This window comes from Podarcis tiliguerta, assembly GCF_965153285.1.
Source record: "Podarcis tiliguerta genome assembly, chromosome: 3".
NCBI lineage: Eukaryota > Metazoa > Chordata > Lepidosauria > Squamata > Lacertidae > Podarcis > Podarcis tiliguerta.
The window spans coordinates 47,317,874-47,340,487 of NC_139536.1; the positions used below are offsets into that span (position 1 = coordinate 47,317,874).

Sequence of the window (22,614 nt, forward strand, 5' to 3'; positions counted from 1 at the left end):
ATTTTGTCAATAGACGTATGATACACATTTGACGCAGCACCTTTTACCTTGGGGCAGAAAGAATGCTCCACTATATCACCATGTGGGCAGTTAGAGGGCATATGTTGCCTATGGGTTACACAAATCTGATTTATACCAATTGAAATGCCAGCCTAGTTAATATCAACCAAGGTGACATTTCCCCTTCAGCCAATCAGTAAAAGCAAGGGTTTCAGAGATAAAGTGCTGCAACAGTTATGAGCAGAAGTAAAATAAAAGTTAATAACACAAGAACATTAGTCTTTAGTAGAAGAATGTATGGTTCAATTATAGAGATGCAGGTTCTAGGTGAATAAAGGTAAAGGGACCCCTGAGCATTAGGTCCATTCGTGGCCGACTCTGTGGTTGTGGTGCTCATCTCACTTTATTGGCCGAGGGAGCCGGCGTACAGCTTCCGGATCATGTGGCCAGCACGACTAAGCTGCTTCTGCCGAACCAGAGCAGCGCACGGAAATGGTGTTTACCTTCCCGCCGGAGCGGTACCTATTTATCTACTTGCACTTTGACGTGCTTTCGAAATGCTAGGTTGGCAGGTGCAGGGACCGAGCAATGGGAGCTCACCCCATCACAGGGATTCGAACCGCCGACCTTCTGATTGGCACGTCCTAGGCTCTGTGGTTTAACCCACAGCGCCACCCGCGTCCCCTAGGTGAATAGTGAGTGCCGAATGCACACCAATGCCCAGTTGCATTATTCTGTGTTCAGGCTATGGATAACCATTCTGCTTCCAAATAAAGAAAAGAAAAGAAAAGAAAAGAAAGCCAAGAGATGAGTTGAAACGTGGGATCTTGAACAAACTGGATGTTCAGTGAAGTAATCAGATGGTGACTTTGCCAAAGATTCACTGTTCACCACTTTCCCAGATATGGATATTCCTTATGGTTAAAAACAAACAAACACAAGGCAGTGTCAATTGGTCATAAAACTGCAATCCTCGGGATTGTTGCTCCAGAAATGTTCCCCTGAGTGTTAAGTGCCAAGAGAGCTGCAGCTGCAATGCCAGTTGCGATGTGTGTGGACTTTGCTGCTTGTCACACGGGTGAGGGCAGAGTTGCACTAATCGGTGCTTAGTTTCTGTTTCAGTGCCGCCAGTCCCACTCCTGCAGCTGGAGAAGTGCTGCACTCGAAACAACAGTGTGACCCTGGCCTGGAGGATGCCACCTTTTAGCCATAACCCAGTGGAGGGCTACATCTTGGAACTCGATGACGGAGACGGTGGCCAATTCCGAGTGAGACCTTCGTTCCTCGTTGATTTATGTTTGGCATCCTTAAACAACTGCTTGTATTGCCTACTGGCGTTTAGTATCAAATTGAAAATCTTTTCAATCCAGTCTTAACCTGTCCCTGAAGAGGACCATTCCCTTCCCCATGACAGAAGAATAAGGTCACATCCACATCATATATTAAAAGGACAATTCCCCCCCCAAAAAATATTTTTTTATTATTTTCTTCATATGATCTTTTCCCAACAATTCTTATTATCACAATATAATCCCTTTGACGCCACCGAGTCTTGACTTCCCTCTCTCCCCGTAGCTGGTATATACATCACAATCTTATTGCGTATATTATTCTCATATCCCTACTATTACATTGAAGGTATTATTCCAGTCCTGCTAGTGTCTTTAAGCTTTTATGGTTCTCCTTTAAATATTCAATGAATTTACTCCAATTGTTATAGTATCTCTGGTCCTCTTGGGCCCGGATTTTCCCTGTCAATTTGGCAAGTTCCACAAAATCTGTCATCTTCACCTGCCACTCCTGGATGGTTGGTAAATCTTGTGTTTTCCATTATTGGGCCAGTAAAGTTCTTGTGGTGGTTGTGACATACATAAACAAATTCTGATCTTTTATTTTAATCTCTCTTCCCACTAGACCTAGCAAAAATGCTTCTGGTCTTTTGGGAATATCTTGAATATCTTTTTAAGTTCATTGTAGATTGATTCCCTTGTCACAAGTCCACCACATATGAAAACAGTCCCCGTCTACTTCTTTACATTTCCAACATTTTCTGTCTCTCTTTCTATACATTTTAGCCAATTTTGGCTATATTAAAAGGACAATTATACCACTTTAATGGTCACAGCTTCCTCCAAACAATCCTGGGATCCCCTGACAGAGCATCCTTAACAAACTATAGAGCAGAGGGTGATGATATGAATCATGTTTTTCAGTGCTGGCTTGCTGTTTGTGGAATGTCTTGCCAGGGTGTGATCATTATCTGTTTTTAGGCACCAGTCAGATAGCCAATCCAGATAATGATGGGGTCCACGAAACAAACAAACAAAAAGATTCCCTTCCCTAATCTAAGGGGATGGGGCTTAGGGAGAGAGGGAGATTGGACTGGCAAGTGGTGCAAGCAGGGGCAAGCCCCCCAGTACTGCAAATTCTCCTTGCATGGTCGCAACATTAATTGTTTTGCAACAAGAAATTACATGCGGTTTACTTTGAAGGGTCTTACTAGGAAAGATCCCAGGTTAAAAAGAATTTGGTGAACTCAGTTGCTGCCTTTCTCCTTGTCTAGGAAGTGTATGTTGGTAAGGAGACCCTATGCACTATTGATGGCCTTCATTTCAACAGTACATACAATGCAAGAGTCAAAGCCTTTAATTCATCAGGAGTGGGCCCTTATAGCAAGACTGTTGTTTTACAGACTTCTGATGGTGAGTAACTTTAAAGATATGTAAAGTTACTTCTAAAGATTTCTCTTTGTCTAAAATCTATGGAAGCTTTGAGATTCTGGTAGTTTTCGGAACAACTATTTCCAACTCAGTTATAGAGTCCAGATGAACTGCTGGGCCTTGCTGTGTGTGAATAGAAGCTGTTGGTGTGTTGTGTGGGTCAACGACACGCAATTAGGTGACAGGAAACTTGGTTACAGTGAAACCTAATTAAGATTGGGCTTGCTCAGCCTCCATAAGCATCACTGCATTTATGTAGGTGCTTTCACACTTTGTACTTTGCTCTAATATGGACTGAGAATGTCCCACAATTTGATAGACCTATTAATGTTAGTTGGCAAGGAAAAAATAGGTATAAAAGGAGAATTCCCTGGGTACCCAGTACTCTTTGGTGAAAGAACCCCAGTAGGGATTTAAAATCACAAAATATGCAGCAAAGTAAAGCATGGAAATATAGGCTGTTAGACCTTTAAAATATATCGTCGTGAGTTCTAAAACTCCCCTCTTCCAAAGTTCCGCACTTCCCCAGCATAGAAGAAGATCACATGTTTGATGAGTTTAAAATGGTTTACTTATAAACTCTCCAAAGGTCAAATTCATCTGCTTTTCAATACAGCATTCAGAAAACACAGGCAGTGAAACTTGGCCAAGTTACAGTAGGAACACAATAATGCAGTCAGAGCTTGGAGCAACCAGCTCACACCTCTTTACACGTTTTTCTGGTAGAATGAAATACAACAGTAGGCTTGATTACCTTCTACCGAGCAAAGCCTGGCAGGGCAGATTACTCTATAGCATTAACCCCTTCATGTGTTAATTAGATTTAAGCGTATTGTGTATATTAGGTTGGTTATCCCACAGTTAATGCTTTGAATATGTCCAGGGCCAGACCAAAATATTGACTGAACTAAATCTCAGTAAACCTTTGAACTTTTTAACCATCATTAAACAACAGAAAAAGCATCAAATTCAAAAAGCATTGAATTAGAGCTGGAAAGGAAAAATCAGGAACAGTGTAGATTCTTCTTTTTATCATTTTGTTCGTTTTCAAGATGCAGCTTGTTCAAGCAGCACCTACAGATGAATATTTTTGTTCAATTTCATAGTGTGTTGCTGATTCTTCTTTTGAAATTGTCATGTAAAGTCATATGACACCATGCAATTGATAGGTAGCAGCCCCACCCACCTGTCAAAGTGGCCCACTCAGGGTTAGTGAGAAAAGGAGTATTGTGTGGCACACACATAGTTTGTAGAAAATATTGTGTGGGGTTTTTAAAAATAATAATAATAATAAAAAATAAATCAATCATTTTTCATTGTGAGAAATCAGTTAATTTTACTACCTTATTAACTAATGCTTTAAACTCTTAATGTTTAACACCATTTGAAACAGGGTGAGGGAAAAAGTGGTCCTGTGAAACTAGAAAGATGATGAAGTTTATGGAACTGAAAACTGTACATAGACCCTTGAACTATTGGCACCTAAAAGCTAGAAGCTACTTCTGTAGAAAATGGAGATGTCCATTGCTTTTACAGCCCCCTTTCCCTAATTATATATCAATGATGAATTCCAGAGCTTAATTACATTTTCTCTCTGTGGAAATAATTTCCTAGCAGTGTCTTATAAAATATGGATGTTAATTCAGGCTTCGGTTCTCTGTAATTACACTTGCTATCCATATGGGCAACCGAAGAAATTAATATTGATTAATGATACTTAACTGCCATGAATCACAAAACACATGTTAATCTCATCCTCTCTTCATATTCATGTTGCCAAACTATGTCAGGAAAAACCATTTGTTCCCAAGAATCTCTTTTCTTTTTTAAAAAAGTCTTCAGATGATCATAATTTGTAATCAACCTGGCCACTGATAGAGCAAAATATGCAAGCCTGAGCGAAGGGATAAGTTGCAGCTAAATTCCCAAGATGAACAATTTTGGATTGTGAGAAGATGAAGATTTGCCTATTTGTTATTTAGGTAGCTGAACCGGGATGTTCAGTGTCGTACAACAAAGCTAGTTGCTAAGGCTAGAATTAGACATTCTAGCAGATGTGTAGCTGCTGCCAGAAACAGAAGCCTTAACTCTTAATTCTTTCTGGTAGTGATATAGAATGAAGCTACCACATTGTGAATTTCTGTGGCTTCACAAGAACCAGCCAATGAAATCAGAGTAAGAACAGGGAAATCTGCAGCACAATGATGTCATGCAATATTTCACAATGATGTCATGTAATGCCACACATTTTCATCACTAGATTTGCTCCGGGGGGGGGAGGTGGGATATAAATGCAATAAATTAATAAATATAAGAAACCATTTTGTTGTACATATTATCATGCATATTACCATACATTGGCAGTTGATGTGTAATAAAAATTCTCCTTATCACTTGACAAAGGTGATAAAAGAGACCAAGTTATGTTGAGGTATATAGTTGAATAGATTGGTTGTCTGTATGGACTTCAGCATAACATCCTTAGCTCTCAGTTACTGAAATAAATGGAAATTAAATGTGATTTATTTATTTACTGCAGGGATAGGGATCCTCAAGCCTAGGAGCCAAAGGTGCCTCCTGGACTTGTCTACCTGGCCTTTGGGACTCTCCCAAAGACACCCCCAGCCACAGCCCCTCTCCCCTCCCCTGCTTTGCACCCCCTCCAAATAATAAATTACTATTACTATTACTCCTTTTTGCCTGGCAGCAAAATGTCATTGGATTTTGATCCTGCTTCTTGCTTGCCTGGATAGAGGATAAAGAGAGGTCTGTGTAAGAACTAGACTCCAGTGCAAAAGTGCACTTTGTCATACCGTCCAACGTGCCACAGAGGAAAAATTGGAACACATGACTTTGGGGGCTGCAGTCCCCCAAAACACATGTCTTTGGGGGGCCCCACTCTCAACGGGAGCCAGGTGACTTGTGCGAGAACCCAAGCTTCCCAGAATGGGTGTCTTTTGGGGCTGCACTTTCGTGGGAGTCAAACGGGACAACCCAGGATAGAGTCAGAAGCTGGGATGGTTTCTGTAATACCAGGATGTCCCGCTTAAAGTGGGACAGTTGAGGCGTATGCTCTGTTGCTCTGCCCTCTTTTGCCATTGACTCAAACTACCAGTGGCATGTGGCCCTGGAAGGTTTCCCAGAAGGAAAAGAGTTGCTTGGACTTAGTACATTTGTATCCTACCTGTCTTCCATCATGGAATTCAGGGTAGCCAGGCCACAATCTGTCTTCTTCACCTCCTAATCCAGTGCTACTTTTCCAAGATAGGGTGTAACAAACCAGTGCCTTTTGTGGCATCCTTCTAATCCGTCTGCACTTTCTTTCTCAATAGTGGCCTGGTTTACATTTGATCCCTCTTCAGCCCATCGGGACATAGTCCTTTCAAACGACAACCAGACTGCTACTTGCAGTAGCTATGATGACCGCGTCATCCTGGGCACAGCAGCTTTCTCAAAGGGAATCCACTATTGGGAACTGCATGTAGACCGTTACGATAACCATCCAGATCCAGCCTTTGGAATTGCTAGAATCAACGTCGTCAAGGACATGATGCTAGGAAAGGATGACAAGGCATGGGCTATGTACGTTGACAACAACCGCAGCTGGTTCATGCACTGCAATTCTCACACCAATCGGTAAGCATCCAAGGACATTTTCTCATGTGCATGTGGAACTTTCCCCCCTCAGGAAGTCACTTCTCAAGAAGTGGGAACCCTTCCAGCATTTCAATTCTAGACATTGCAAACTTTCCCCATAAATCAGAAGCTTATTGCTGTGTAGTTCTGTTGACATTTGTTGACATTATAACTTCATTATTTTTTATGGCATCTATGGACCAAGCTAGATGCAATATGAGCAGCCACTTAATTTAAACCTGGGCCTGCTTCAATCACATATAAATCAGTGAATGGAGAGGAGACTGACAATAAGGACACCCAAGTGGCGTGTACTAAACTTCCCCACCAAAATATTACCTCAAGACAGTCTCTACTCCAATCACTTTTCTCTTCAACCAAGCTCTAATTTTGGAAGTGTGGATGGGGCAGAAATCTGATTCATTTCTCACTTAAACAAAAACTTGCCTAATTCACAGTTTCTGAAAGAATACATGAACTGAAACACAGTCATCCTTTGAAATCTGCACTTCTGTAGATTTTCCAATGGAGTTCTCCAGCAAAATAATGTACTCAAAAATGCATATACCAGGGTAAAATGTATGTATAAATGTGCATAATAGTGAAAATTGCATTATACATTTGGAATACTGAATACATTTCTGTTCACCTCACCTCACCACACAAAAGATCCAGTGGAACCTCAGCTCCCAAACCCCTTGGGAGCAGAACATTCCCGCTCCCAAATGAACAATTTTTTTGGAAGCCGAACATCCGATGTGGCTTCTGTGGCTTCCAATTGGCCGCAAGAAGCTCCTGCAGCCAATCAGAAGCCTCACCTTGGTTCCTGAACCGTTTTGGGAGTCGAACGGACTCCTGGAATGGATTAAGTTTGGGAACCAAGGTTCCACTGTATTGTAAAGTTGGAAAAGGTTCAAAAGATGGCTATCCAGTTGATCAATGCGATGGAGCAACTCCCCTATGAGGAAAGGGCACATGGTGAAGCAACCTGGTGATGATTTCCTCAGAATCTGAACTGCTACGTAGACTGAGCCAACCCATATTTAGAGGCGTTGTGTAAGTTGGCTGCTAATTTCTGTGCCAAGTGAGGCCTTGTGTGTGTGGCAGAAACATGTCTGTTGGCCTCCCCACCTCATACGCCTGACTCCCTTATGTTGGAGATGATATTTGCATAAAAGTGCATAGGCTATGTTCACACAATTTGTATCCTTGGCAAATTGAGGGTATGAACTATAAATTCAGAGCCTGCACATGTTGGCATGGATCCACATAACCACCCCCTGATTAGAGTGGTTGCCCAGTGCATGGAGACTGAGCATGGCAAGGGGGTGTGGTCAGCGTCTGTGTTCCTGAACATGCGTACACCACACATACATCCATGTGTGGAATGACTATCTGCACAGAGGTCAAGGTACAATTTTGCTTGTGCTGCTGTAAAGAGTCAAAGAAAGGCTCTCAGTGGTGGTGAAATCTGCAGCGAGATTCAGGCATTGTTTCTTTGTTTATTTATTAAAATGGTCAGTTGCTTTATCTTGCCCAGGGCAGCCCAAAGTGACCTACAGCCAAACAAATAGTCAATAAACCCCACATAGAGTAGAGACATTAAAACCAAGAAGAATGAGAAATCCATTAAAAACATCCCTCCCACAGTTGGATCAGCGATGGCATTGCTAGATCCTGCTAAAGGAGAAGCTTTTCAGTGCAGTGTCTGAATTAGTGCTTCACTAATTTAAACGCTTCCTGTGGCATTCTTCTCAATAAGGTTTTTTTTAAATCTTTCCTGCTGCATGCTGGGATTTTATCCATCTTTGCTATGCCCATTTTAAAATGTGGAGAAAATAATGTGACACCTAAGATTTGAATGGAGAAACTGTGAATCACTTAACATTGTCTTAGAACATAATGAAAAATTGATGTAAAGGGAGAAAATAAGGATAGCCCTGCTAAACAACAGCAGCAGCAGCTCATATTTACCATTTATATGTGACACTTTCAAGTATTCTACGCCCATCACATAGATTATCTAGTTGCAGTCCTTACTACAACCCTGTAAGGTTAGTGCTATCAGCCCCCCATATTGCAGATGATAGTACTTAAGACTGCGGGAAATTGGTTTTTCTAAGGCCATCTAGTGAATTTATGGCAGAGATGAGAATCAAGCCAGGGTCTCCTAGACTTGTAGTTCACTTTCCTGAGCACTATGCTACACCAGTAGCCTGATAAAGACTTGACTTTGATTTCACCAAACCCGAGCCCTTGTCCAGCTTCTCTGCCCACAGTACCCACAAAAAGAATAATCAATAAAGCTTGCTTGGAGATCCTTACCATTCTGTCAAATCCTGTCTATTATCCATTTCCTCGTTGTTGAGCCAAGCAGCTTAGCTATGATTAACTCCAGCCTTTCCCCCCTCTACTAGCCCTGGAATGCTGATTCTATATTTCAGGAATGGAATTCCACTAGATCCAGAACTTTAGCATATGTTTAACGTGTGAGGTGGAAATGAAATGCTATCCTGGTCCCTTCTTTCATGAGCCCAAGACTTATGATCCACAGCTCAGGAACAGATAGATTGATTGCATTTATTTTAGACAACCTGCATATTGCATATTACACTGGCATAGCAGGGTCACAAATACTGGAGAGAAAGTAGAATGAATGGCTTGAAGGGTTTCTAATCAGTTTGCAACCCATTTATAGGTTGGAAAAATAGGCTTGAGATCTGCTCAAAAGTTCCTAAAGACAATGAGCATGTTTCCATTTCTTTTCTCAGAATAATTTTAAACCTGCCGAGAGTAATGTTTTCCCCAAAAACAATACACATCAAAGGCTCAGATATCTGCCCCTTTAAAACCCTGATTAGATTTAAAGAGGAAATAATGTTAATCTCTACTAAATTTAGCACACTGTGCTGCTTTCAGGCCATGTTGTGTTGCGACAAAATGGCAGCACTCACTCATTGCCCTAGAAACCTACTTTATTAATGTATTCTCAGGCATACTGGATTATAGGCACACAATCTATTTTATGAAATATCACCAAAGCTTAATAAAAAGCTATTCTGTGGAGGACACAGAAGGGAAATACTTTTTCAGATTATTATTCATTTTAAAATATATTATATTATATTATATTATTATAAACATACAAATTGAGTGCTATTGCCTTTACTCAAAATAAATTACAGAATATCACAAAACAGTGTTCAGACAGAAGCAACTAAATACATTAATGTCAAGACCATAATTTTTGCTTCTAGCAGCCATGGGATGCTCTTAGCATTCCCCCCCCCCCTATTATTTGCTTATGACCTTTCAGGCTGACAGTTTCACCCAATCTAGACAGCTGAGTGGTTTGTCCTACCTTTGCCAGCCACTACTTTATGGTGGGAGTATTTGGTATTAATCAGTTTCTGTTACTTACAGTTTTTAATAAATTTAATAAATTTAATAAATGTTACTTTACAGATTTAATAAATCTGTTACCAAAGGATTCTGAGCTGTCAGTACAATGTCATACATACGGTAAATACAAATGTCAAAACTGTAGGATATTTTATAATTTTTTATCTTGTTGACTTCCTTAACAAGGCTCTGTCCAATATTGGGTGAACCCCCCCCCCCCCTTCCAGTAGACCTCCCTGCCCTATCCCATGTTGTTGAGGGAGGGTCTAGACTCTCACAAGTTGCTTTTCCACAGCATCAGGTGGCAAAAGGGGGCAGAAAACTACCCCCTGTAAACTTTACTAAATAAACTTAAGATCAAAACCATTGTCACTTAATTGAAAAAAACTGAAACCACTGAAGATCAAAATGTATTTGACATGTGTGCTCATTAAAATTAATGTTTCACCATTCATCACATCGGTGAACTTTATCACCTGATATTTCAACCAAAGAATATTACTACAATGATATTTCGCAAAAGAACCATGCACTGATTAATGCACAAATGTTAATTATAGTAGTTTACAATACTTGTTTCACAATCTCTTAATCCTGATGTAATTATTACTTCACATTCCCTCTTATGCTAAGGGAAAGTAGTCTTAACATCCTCCCTTGTGATCATAGTAATTTACCATAAACATTGCACAATCCCCTAAGACTTAGTGTTATGAATAAGGGCTTGGAGACAGAGAAGCATGGCTGGAGTCCTATTTATTCAATGGTACTTTCTTCTCCCCCCACCTCTCCTAATTTCTTTATTCAAGGAAGACAATAATACAAAATGTCAAACAAAGGTGCATCCTTGCAGGACTTCAGTACTACACAATAGTTTCGTTTAAATTGATCTAGTGACATAATAAAGGTAAAGGGTCCCCTGACCATTAGGTCCAGTCGCGGACGACTCTGGGGTTGCAGTGCTCATCTTGCTTTAATGGCTGAGGGAGCTGACATACAGCTTCCGGGTCATGAGGCCAGCATGACTAAGCCGCTTCTGGCGAACCAGAGCAGTGCACGGAAACGCCGTTTACCTTCCTGCCACAGTGGTACCTGTTTATCTACTTGCACTTTGACGTGCTTTCGAACTGCTAGGTGGGCAGGAGCAGGGACTGAGCAACGGGAGCTCACCCCGTCATGGGGATTCGAACCACTGACCTTCTGATCAGCAAGTCCGAGGCTTTGTGGTTTAACCCACAGCGCCACCCACATCCCTTAGTGACATAATACTCACCCTTTAACTATGCCTTTCCAACCCATTGTCTTACTGTGGTCCTCTCCTCTTTTTATAATGATGTTATGCATAACTGTTCCAACAGTAGTCAAACTTGTTTAAATATGTGTGTTGTTTTCTTCACTCTCCTGTATCCATTGAAGAGTGAAAAGCCATACCTCAGTAGTAGAGCATCTGCTTTACATGCAGAAGATCCTGGGTTAATTCCCCAGCATCTACAGCAGGCATGACCAAACTTGGCCATCCAGATGTTTTGGGAGTACAAGTCCCATAATCCCTGACCACTGGGATGATGGGAGTTTTAGTCCCAAAACATCCGGAGGGCCAAGTTTGGCCATGCCTGATCTACAGGTAGGGCTGGCAGAGATTCCCTGTCTGAAATCCTGGAGAGCTGCTGCCAGTCAGAGTAGACAATACTGAGATGGATGGACCAATAGTTTGGATAATAAAATAATAATAATAATAATAATAATAATAATAATAATAATAATAATAATTTATTTATACCCTGCCCATCTGTCTGGGTTTCCCTAGCCATTCTGGGCGGCTCACAACAGAATATTAGATACACAATAAAACATCAAACATTAAAAACTTCCCTAAATAGGGCTGCCTTCAGATGTCTTTTAAAAGTCAGATAGTTTTTTATTTCCTTGACATCTGATGGGAGAGCATTCCACAGGGTGGGCACCACTACTGAGAAGGCCCTCTGCCTGGTTCCCTGGAACCTCACTTCTCACAGTGAGGGAACCACCAGAAGGCCCTCGGAGCTGGACCTCAGTGTCTGGGCTGAATGATGGGGGTGGATATGCTCCTTCAGGTATACTGGGTTCAAAGCCCGTTTAGGGCTTTGAAGCTCAGCACCAACACTTTGAATTGAAATTTAAGATTATATTCCGATGTCCCTATGTATTCTGCTAAAGAAGGAGGCTGATATAGCTTCTTTTCAAAGCTGGTTAATAACAATTATTCCCCCTGCAGAATACATGTTTTTACATTCAACTTCCATTGATGTTGAATTTAAGCAAATACTATGTCACTCATGACATTTTTCATATGAGTTAGAAATTGTTAGTCAACTTCATAGAGAACCAGAAGAGTTTTGTTTTCCCTTTTGGCTGTAGATTTGCTTGAAACTGATGCTAAGATTATGCCTTGCATGTCAGGATGTAATTCTGTTGCAAAACTCCAGTGACATTAACAAAGCATAAGTGTGTGTGGTCAATGCACATATTCAGGGAATTTCTGGCTCAGTGGTTCTATACGCTATAGTGTTGGGCTAGCCTACCTTCCCTGAGGAAAAACACATTACTGTAATGTCAAATCAGTCTTGCATGTAGTAGTTGGCTGAATCCATAAGCATAGTTTGATCCTGCCGTTTAAGCAGCTGTTCCTGTCACCTTATCAAGAGTTATTAGTAACAAACACAGATTTACTAGAACCTAGTCTCATAGCCTTTGAGTTCCTATTTCATTTAAGCAACATCTTTTCATGATGGCCAGGTCAGTTGGAAACATATGCATGTAGTTCTTCCCTGTTTACTTTCAATCAAAATCTAATAATAATAACAGTAAGCACAACAGAAACAACACAAATACCTCTGCGTATTAGTTTAATATAATACAAAATTGGAGTGATATTTTAGAAGGGAACAGAGCCTTAGTTCATTTTTAAGAATTCCGAGGAAGGCAGATGTGCTACAGGTACAACTTCTTCTAGCAGGGATTGAGCAAAGAGCAGCTGTTGATTGTCTCAGCTTGAGGGCTGTTCTAGGGAATGGTGCCCTGTGGTTGCCCTAAAATTGACCTTTTCTATTTCCGTAGCCTTGCCACTTACATACATTTTCATACAAATTTGAAAGCATACATATGACTTAGTTGCGTAGAATTTTCTTTTCACAAAACGTTATACCTTTTACCCCCTTGATACAGATAATGTTGATCGTGGAAACATGTATCAACTTTAATTAGAAATCCTGGCATTTGAAATTAGTTTCTTGCATTGCATTTAAATGAAGGGTTGAAATCAAAGCACCAACAGTGTTTTACAAACCACCAGGGCCGTCTTTACCCGGGGGTCCAAGGGGTGCGGGGCAGCCGGGCGCTGAATTCTTGGGGGCGCCAAATGTATACCTACTGTATACTGGTCCCTCTCAATCGGCGGCAGTGAAAAGCAATGGAGCGAAAGTCCCCACCCCCCTCCTCCGTCACGTCAAATATTCCCAACGAGTCAGGAAACAAAAGCATTTTTTTCTGCTGCATCGTTGTTACAGTGAGTGATTCCCCCCCCCCCAAAAGCTAAACAACTTTGAATTCGCCCCCCTAAAAGAAGATCAACAACTTTGGCTTCCCCCCTCCCTGAAAAAGCTCAATAAAAATTAATTTGGGGGCGGCTAAACTAAATTTGGGGGCGCTGGGCGGATCTTTACACCCCGGTGGCACATATGCTAAAGATGGCCCTGCAAACCTCAAACCCAAATAGCGTTACGTGGGGTCATATCCAACACTGCAAATCAAGATTTGTAAAATTGTAGTTCAGCAATTTCAAATTTAGGAAATATGCTAAGTGTGGGCCAATATTTCTTTCAGGTTCAACTCTACAAAATAGTAATGATTATTTCATTCTATTCCTGTGATTTCGTAAGAGATTCCTGCATTAAGTACAATACATCAAAGTAATGTAGCTAACATAGGCATTTTTGTCTCTGATCCTTAGAACAGAAGGGGGTGTTTCAAAAGGTGCAACTGTGGGAGTTCTTCTGGACCTCAACAAGCACACCCTGACCTTTTACATAAATGGGCAACAGCAGGGACCTCCAGCATTTGAAAATGTGGAGGGCGTCTTCATGCCTGCATTAAGCCTCAACCGAAACGTGCAGGTAAACTTAATTTTCCCACAGATTTATTTACTTGCTTTGGTATCCCACCTTTCCTCAGAGGAGCTCCTAGTAGCATACATAGTTCGTCCCCTCCTCATTTTATCCCTATAACAATTCTCTGAGGTGGGTTAGGCCAAGAGATGGTGACTGGCCCACCATCACCCATGAGCTTCATGGCTGGGTGGAGATTTGAGTCCTGGTCTCCCAGGTTCTGCTCTCACTCCACACCATGTACATTGCCAATCTTTCTGTATAAGCTGGAGCCATTTCAAACTCTGGTCATTTTTCTGTAGGGATTCAATTGCTTACTGACACATTCAATTGCAAATAGACAAACTTACGGTAGGTTGTACAATTAAAGCAGATTTGATCCTTTTCTTCAACAAACCTGCCCCTTTCATATAACTTCCCCACAAACTTTGTGCAAACAAATCAGGATGAAAGCTATAAAACAAAACCAGGTTGTCTGGGAGTAACCAGAATCAAAATGAGAGAATGGGTGGTACAATTTCCTTTATCCAAATAGCCCAGTCAAGTAGTACAGTATTATTTGTTGGTGGACTGGCACAAACCACATGAAAGTCAGAAGTTTTGGATGAAGAAAATCTAACTAGTTAAAGGAAACACAGTCGTGTGTTGGTTGTCCAATGCCTTGGTATGTGTACATTTTGACTCCCAAACGCCGAAAACACAGAAGTAAGTGTTCCGTTTTTTAAACGTTCTTGGAAGCCAAACGTCCGATGTGGCTTCCACGGCTTCCAATTGAATGCAGGAAGCTCCTGCAGCAAATTGGAAGCTGTGCCTTGGTTTTTGAACAGTTCCAGGAGTCAAACAGACTCCCGGAATGGATTAAGTTTGACAACCAAGGTACCACTATAGATAAAGGTCTACCAGACACTCTTTATATATCCAGTATAAATTCCCCCTTAACTGAGGTGGTTCTGGGTGTGGGCAGGGCAGGCAGTCATTTGGGCTGCATTCACACAAGCAGTGTATTCTGTTTCTCTGACACTTCCCTAACTTCTAAATTCCACACTATATTTGAGCTTTCACATGATATAAAACAGGGGTCAGCAACCTAAGGCCCATGGGCCACAAGTGGCCCACGAGGGTAGTTTAACCTGCCCCCGAGCTGCCCCCAACCGAGCTGCCTGCTCGGCGGGTCCCCGCACGCGATCTGGCCCACAGAGGGATCTCCACTGGAGTGAACTGGCCCAGGCAAGGTAAACCTTGCCGACCCCTGATATAAAAGACTCTTCCAGAAATCTAGTGGGATATAGTGAGAGTTTAGCACTCAATTCCACGTGAATTGCTTCCAGAAAAAAATCTGCTTGCAACCCCATTAACTCAGTGAAACTCAGTGCTGAAAGTGAAATGTGGGGCTGTATACCTGCATACAGATCTTTCCTGCCATTTTCATGGGTGAATCATGGGGGAACAGAAGCATGCATGTGCAGAAAGGGTGAGGGAGTGGCAATGTTGTCCAATGACATTCATTGTTGCGTCATGAAAGAGATGAGAGGAGGTAACTCCTAGCAACCTCTTACAGAACCCTGGGTTTCCATGGAACCCCAGTTGAGAAAGGCTGCTTTAGACTAAGCACTGACCCACACAGCATTTTCAGGCCTGAGGCTAAGGAGCTTCTCTAGTCTGGCTGAGCTTATGGAGTTTCTCCACACAATGCATGGAGACTGCATAGCTAACTAAGGCTGTGAAAGCATTCCACAATATGTTTCTACTTAGCAATTGCCTGGAACAGCAGTAGTCAGCGTGGTGCTCTTCACATATAACAGGCTAACAACTGCCATCTTCCCTGACCATCGGCTGTGCTGTCTGGAGCTGATGGGATTTGGGAGTCCAACTCCCCTTGTTGGCTCCCCTTGTCTACTTGTGGTGGTGGTGGGGGGGGAGAGTTCTAATTTGTCAAAAGGGCAACTTCAAGTGGTCAGAACTGTCTTTTTAAACTGATGAAAATCCCTTCCGCGTTGACTGGTTCCTATGCTATCAAACTCATGGTATAGTTGAAGGTTTCCTGCTTCATCTTCAAGTTTCAGTTCTAAGTCTTCTTTCGTTTTTTTCTCCTCGCAGGTGACTCTGCACACAGGACTCGAGGTACCTCAGACTGTCAGACCACCAAAGCTGCCGAGCAACTGAGCTCCTCTTACGTAAATCTGAGCTGGATTTTATAATCTTTCTAAATAGATTTTGGCATAAATATATACGAAGCATTCGTCATTTAGATCAAAATCAGAATTGGTTATTAGACTTAAGTAACCTAACGCTGTTTTTTGTCTACATGCATTTCAAAATGTTACAGCCTTCTGAGAGTGCTTGCATCACCAAATTTCCTGTGCATTAGCAGTGCGTGAAACCTGATTGGTCTGCCCATCTAAAGTCAATCACATAAGTGGATTTTTTTAATATCAAAAAATGCCTCATTCTCTTTTTCATCCATTTTTCCTTTAGCCACTCAAGTGGCACATGCCAGAGAAAGTGAAAAGTACTTTATCACCATTGATTAGACTGGGATTAAATTCATTGTTGTTATTGTTTTCCATTCCGGTCTCTGAATGTGGATGATAACAGTCCAAATACTGTAGGTACTGTTTGGATATAAATCCCACTGGTTTTTGGACTAAGTGACCTCTGAGGCATCCTCCAGATTTGGGCATGATGAAACAGGAATGAAATTGTTTGTGATCCCACTGAGGTCAGTAGCATAATTCTCAGTGATTCCACTGTGAGCAAGGACTTACCATTTTTAAAGCAATATATGCTGCAGGCCTCAAACTGATTGCTGCAGAATAATGCTACCAGACCTCTGCACTGGTGTAGCTGCTTGCAGCACTTGACTGAAGCTCATGCAGCACTAATGTAACTTCATGATTTGTGACTATGTGGTTGAGAATATAATCAAATGATTTGCAAACAGAGCAGATCTCTGGAAGAGATTCACTCATTAAAACACAGATAAGAACATGTGGGGAAACAAAGCAGAGATCCCATATCTACTCAGTAAAATAATAATAAATCTTTAACATCTTTATGTGATTTTAGATCCTCTTCTTTTACCTATGTCCCCCACTCCACCTTTCTAGTCAATATTCTATTATTCAACAGGACTTAATTAACAAAACCACTAAACCATATACCATTCATATCCTCCTTCTTCCAGTCTAGCAAAATGGACTTTGCTTAACTTATCACTCATACATATTCTTCCCACAAGTATTTGTTGGATTGCAGTTAAGCCCTTTTTGAAGTTGTTTCATGGCTATCTGAGATGCCAGCTGAGTCAATCTCTCAGCACGTAGCAACAACTTCGTTTTTAGGGCCAAACTAGATGTGACATTAACTGTGTCTGTGCATTTAGCACACTTAAAAAATAATAAAATTAGCTGATGTGGTGCTATTCATTGGCAGCCAGGGTGGGTGGGTTGCTCCCAGCTCAAAGAGCAGCTTCAAAGGAATGATTTTAGGAAGGATGCATCTCTCCACCCTGCTTCTGTGATCCCAGTAGTTACCTATCCCTGATGTACTTTAAATGCAAATATGTATTTAGTATGAGGTCTAGTGGCCAGGTTCAGACAATTTTTCTTGGCTTCATAAACCATGGTCAAAGTGGACTACTCCTTCTTTCTTTACCCCTCCTCTCCTTATGCCAGCTTCAGCACTTAATTATTGGTTTGACATTAAGCCAGAGTTCCCCATTACTGTACGTCTGAACCGGGGAAATCTGGGTTAATCACAATTAATTAACTAGGATACTAAACGTGGTTAGTTAATGAGATTAAGGCTGGATCTAGACACATCAAAAAACTGTTTCTGGAAAATGTGTTGTAAAGCTCATAATGGGAAATCACATTGCCAAAGAATCGAACTCTACAGCACCATATGGTGTCTCAGTGTTATAACACATTTATAATGCTTTTTTTCCTTTTTCCCTTTTTTTTTTTTTTTTTTTTTTACTTATGTAGCTGAGTCCTAAGTCACAGTTCCTCTGATCAGACATAATAGAGGACTCTGGTTAAATACCAAGCCAGGAACTAAGTACTGAAGGCAGATTTCAAGAGGCGGAGGAAGGAGCACTCAGTCCTTGTTCCATGTTTCATGTACCATGATCTATGGTGCAAGGAAATATTGTTCAAATCCTGCCATAGGGTAGCAAATGTTCCAGTCTGTGGTGAGATGGTTAGTATTATCAACATCATGCAGCCATTACTTTAGTTTGGATGAAGATGAGGCCTTGCTCAATCAAGTTCTTACATAACTTCACCATATGTTCTTTCAGAGTATTATTTTACCAATTATCTACCTTTCTAATGATGCTATCACTCTTTGTACATTTAGATGTGCATCTAGGCTAATACACATGCTCTCCTCCTGTTAAAAAGCAACACATGCCAACAGAAGTCCCAGGTGATGCAGGTGTTGTTGCAGGAGTTGGGAAGGAATGCTGGAATGGTCTTCCACAGAAAGAGCCAGGTAAAACTCTAGTGTAGAACAGGGGTGGGGAAACTGTAACCTTCTAAATGCTGTTGGACTCCAACTCCCATTAGCCTTACCTACTATGGCCAATGGTCAGGGATGATGGGAGATGTAGTTGAGCAATATATGATGAACTACCCCTTCCCCACCTCTTACCTAAAACCATCTCCCTGATATGCTAGTTTTATATGCATGGGGAATATGTTTTGCCGGGAAGCAGGAAAGACAACCAGTCTCTGACCGGCAGTCTGAAATTAAGGACACCAGAAATGGATATATCACAAGAACATTCTGCTCATCTGCTATAACACTGATATAATTATGTGCCCTTAGTTAATACAGTTGTACCTTGGAAATCGAACAGCTCAGTTCCCGAATGTTTTGGCTGTCCAATGTTGCAAACCTGTTCTGCTTTGTGAACTAATTTTGGAAGTTGAATGTCCGACAGGGCTTCCACAGCTTCCGAGAGGTCCAGAAGCCGCACTTTGGTTTTCGAATGTTTTGGAAGTCGAAAGGACTTCTGGAATGGATTCCATTCGACTTCCAAGGTACGACTGTATAAGAATTTTATACATTCCAAATCCAGCTTTCTGCCTTGAATAACACCTCAGATATGGGACATACTGATAAGTAGCATGTGGTTTATTTGTTTTTTGTTTGTTTTTTTAAGAAAACCTTGGCTAGTTCAGATGTTAAATTGGGCCAGGAGTCATCCCAGCATCTGCATCTGCAGTATGTGAGTCCATGGGTATAATAATTAGCAAAACACATTATCTCCAGCATACATTTCTGAACATCAGAGATAATGGGAGTTGCCTATGACATTCTAGCTCATACATTGCATTGTAAAAATTCATTGCTGTGACCCTTCTGCTGAAATCAAATGTGGCTCTGAAAATCAGCACCTCAGAACCATGGAGACTAGGCATGCCATTCCATGCAGACATTTACTGTTCAGAACATCATGGTAGGCATACTCCACTCAACGTACATATGGAGTTCTAGTCATTGTTTATTATTCATACAGGTATATTACATGGAAATCTGTGGTGCACAGGGGTGTGCATTTGACATGGAAACTGAATTTAATGCATCAACTGAATTTGTGATTATCATGCTTATACTGCTGCAAGGATTCAGTGATTGGGCTTCACACAATTCCTAGAACTACTACACAACAGCATCTCATGTGCATTGATCCAAATGCATCCCTATCATAGTTTCTGTGATTCGATGTGGAACTTCATACGCAACTCAAATGAGCTTTCCATGCATGTATGCAGAGAGAACTATAACAGTGGAGAGTTATTGGGGAAGGATTAAGAAGTGGGAGAATTAGGAATCTCATGGTGAAGAAATGGAGGGAACCGCCAGTTAAACATTTCCATGCAATTCCAACTTTTTTCTTTCAATCCCTGTTTCCTCCAGTCTTGCAAGTAGCAAACAGACACTGAGACTGGCAAGGAAAGAATACCAGCGGGTTGGACAGAAAGGTTCCCTTTCTCTGACACAGAATGGTCTGGAAAGATTCCTTCCACTGATGGGGGGGAAACTCATGCCATTACAGGAAGTTCTTTCCATTGGAGGAAGGAAGCATTTGGATCCAACCAACCCCGTGAAAATGTGTAATTTCCCCTCTTAAGCCTGCAAGCAAAGGTGCTTTCTGTTAAGATGTAGCTCTTTTTATTATACTACTTTAATTTTCAGATACTTCTATATGACTGTGATATACTGAAAGTAGCGACAAATGCTGTTCTATTTATTGAATTTCTTGTTTAAAAGTTATCAAATTTTGTCCAGGGTTGTGTTGTTGTTTTTAATTTAGCAGGGTCAGCATCAAGCCTACCTCACCTAACATCTTATGGACCCAGCTCACTGTGACCTAAGCCTTGTCTGAATTTAGAACTTGTACAGATAGTAATGACTTATTATACAGTACTTCTTTGGAAATACATCATATGGCCATGATTCCCAAATGGCTGGGCAGCCATTTTGCTCCTGTGAATCACAACAGCTTTATGGGCCAGAGGTGAGCGTTGGGAATAAGGTGATGCAAAAGACTGAGAGGGTTCTGTTTCTGATCCAGCCTAAAGCCAACAGATAGGCCCAAGAAACCCGGTAATCCCATTGGTATTAGTCCCATTTAGTAAAATATTTCAGAATCACAGTTGAATGTTAGTGCCACATTTCAGTAATATATTCCTTGTTATACAACCTTGATACCGAAAACATTGGGCTTTTCTTATTAGCAGTAAAGCAGCACTGCTTGTTAGTGTTAGATTGAGCTTCTATCTTCACTTTCAATGATCCCTTGCAATTTAAATTCTTGCAATCCAATTTTTAAAGGGATTTGAAATCATTTTTATACACCTGTTGCAGAGTTCTTTTTTAATAATTTCTCTCTGTGTATATATAGATATGGCACCATAAATTGGTGTGGTGCACTTGCACTAGACTTTCCTTGTAGATTGTGACTAAAAAAAAAGGTGTAACACAAGCTTAGAAGACTGAAGGCAATGCATGCAGTTGGAAGGGGGATTCTTCCTTGCTGTGGAGAAGTGAATAATCCTCTCCATTTCTGTTCTTTCTCGGATTCTAAGGGAAGAATAAACTAGACAAAATCTCCATCTCCCTTTTATCAAAACTAAGGGCCATTTCATAGGAATGATTTTGCAGCTTTTGCATTTTTAGGTGTACACTTTAAATATCTCTGGTACATACAAAAATCATGTAACATAGGAAGTACTAAAAAGAGCTGTTAAAAATATGTTAGGCTGGATTCACCTAAGAAGCACTGTCAGCGGAAGCCACGTGCAAGGACTTCTGCTTGCACAATTGGGCTTCCCTCAGTTCCTAGCTATGCAGCTGTGGGAACAAGAACAACAGGAGGACGAAAAAAGGCAATGATAAATCATATAAGCTAGAATGAATTACAACAGAGTGTCCCTGCAGGAAAACATACACTAATAACCCAGCTCATTTATCTGATTATTAGTATGCAAGCATGGACTACGCAATTTGTGCATTTACACTAAAGGAAAATGCTGTTGCTGACTTTTATTCATATAATTATTTCAGACAGCTGCTACAAAGCTTTTGCTACTGGCTACAGTATTTCCCCCCCAAAATTAGCAACCCTGCTTTATGACATTGCAGACCCACCATTAGCTTCCCGCTTCTCTAGCTGTTTCTTTTTATGTAATAACTTTGAATCTTTGAAGGAGTGGCCCCCCAAATTTTCCTCCATCCCCTTTGAAGACCTCAACTGATGAATCCACATTACTCAGTTGTCTTTATCAATTGTGGGGGTGAGGAGGAAGAGAGAGAGAGATGTTTCAGGAATGATGAAAAGCCTTTTACTTACTGTGCAGTGTAGAGAACTATCCATTGTCATTCTTCCGCCTTCATAACTTTCCCTGACAAAACGGCCCCATTTTATACTGCTGCAATTAATTAGAAGAAAAAATGATATGCAGTTGCTCAATGGTTTCCTTCCTACTGACAGATTTTTAAAATAGAAAACCCTACTTTTGCTGATTTCATTCTATACGTCATTCATTCCATCTCCCCGCCTTGCGGGAAACTGTTTTCTCTTTAGGAAAAAGAAATCTTTGTCTGAAGGGACATAGCTCAGTGGTAGAGCATCTGCTTTGCATGCAGAAGGTCCCAGGTAGGGCATCTCCAGGTAGGACTGGGGATAATTCCCCATCTCCCCTGGAAAGTCACTGTCACTTGGTGTAGACAATACTGAGCTGGAGAATGGACTCAGTTTAAGGCAGCTTCCCATGTACTGCAGAAAGGACAGTGGTGTTTACTCAGAAGTTTGTTCCATTGAGTTCAGTGGGGCTTATTTCCAGGTAAGTGGGCAGAGTTACCGCCTGAGTTGACCTATCCAGGTCTGACTTGCAAGTTGGATTTTTTCAGATTTAGAAGGCAGGCCAGAGAGCCTGTCCCTCCTGAGTCCTGACTGTATGAATGAAAGAACAAAGTATAAAGAGAAAGGCCACAGTTCGACAGTGTACCTAAAGCCACCATGGGCTTAAAAGTGTCTAATTTACCTTGGATTATAGCCAAAATATATTGGACTGAGGGGAGGGGGGAAGGTGAAATAAGCTATATCAGAGTTTTAAGAGGAGATATTAATATGTAATGTAATGTATTATGTATACATACCAATCCATCTTAGTGTATATAATGCATTGTAATGTACCGGCGTA

The 22,614-nt window shown here is 41.1% G+C and overlaps 1 protein-coding gene across 4 annotated transcripts in view; it reads left to right on the forward strand.

Moving 5' to 3' along the window:
• The window catches only part of TRIM67 (tripartite motif containing 67), a 40,455-nt gene extending 18,465 nt beyond the window's left edge, over window positions 1-21,990 (forward strand). For 2 of the 4 annotated variants that reach the window (XM_083434086.1, XM_083434087.1), the window contains exons 6-10: window positions 1,111-1,268; window positions 2,564-2,702; window positions 6,053-6,356; window positions 13,747-13,909; window positions 15,998-21,990. In XM_083434086.1, coding sequence (XP_083290212.1) covers window positions 1,111-1,268; window positions 2,564-2,702; window positions 6,053-6,356; window positions 13,747-13,909; window positions 15,998-16,063 — 830 coding nt within the window. In that variant the 3' untranslated portion in view covers window positions 16,064-21,990. The remainder of the gene's footprint in view (window positions 1-1,110; window positions 1,269-2,563; window positions 2,703-6,052; window positions 6,357-13,746; window positions 13,910-15,997) is intronic. The other 2 variants (XM_083434088.1, XM_083434089.1) reach the window with 1 other exon arrangement.
• The last annotated feature ends 624 nt before the right edge of the window (window positions 21,991-22,614 follow it).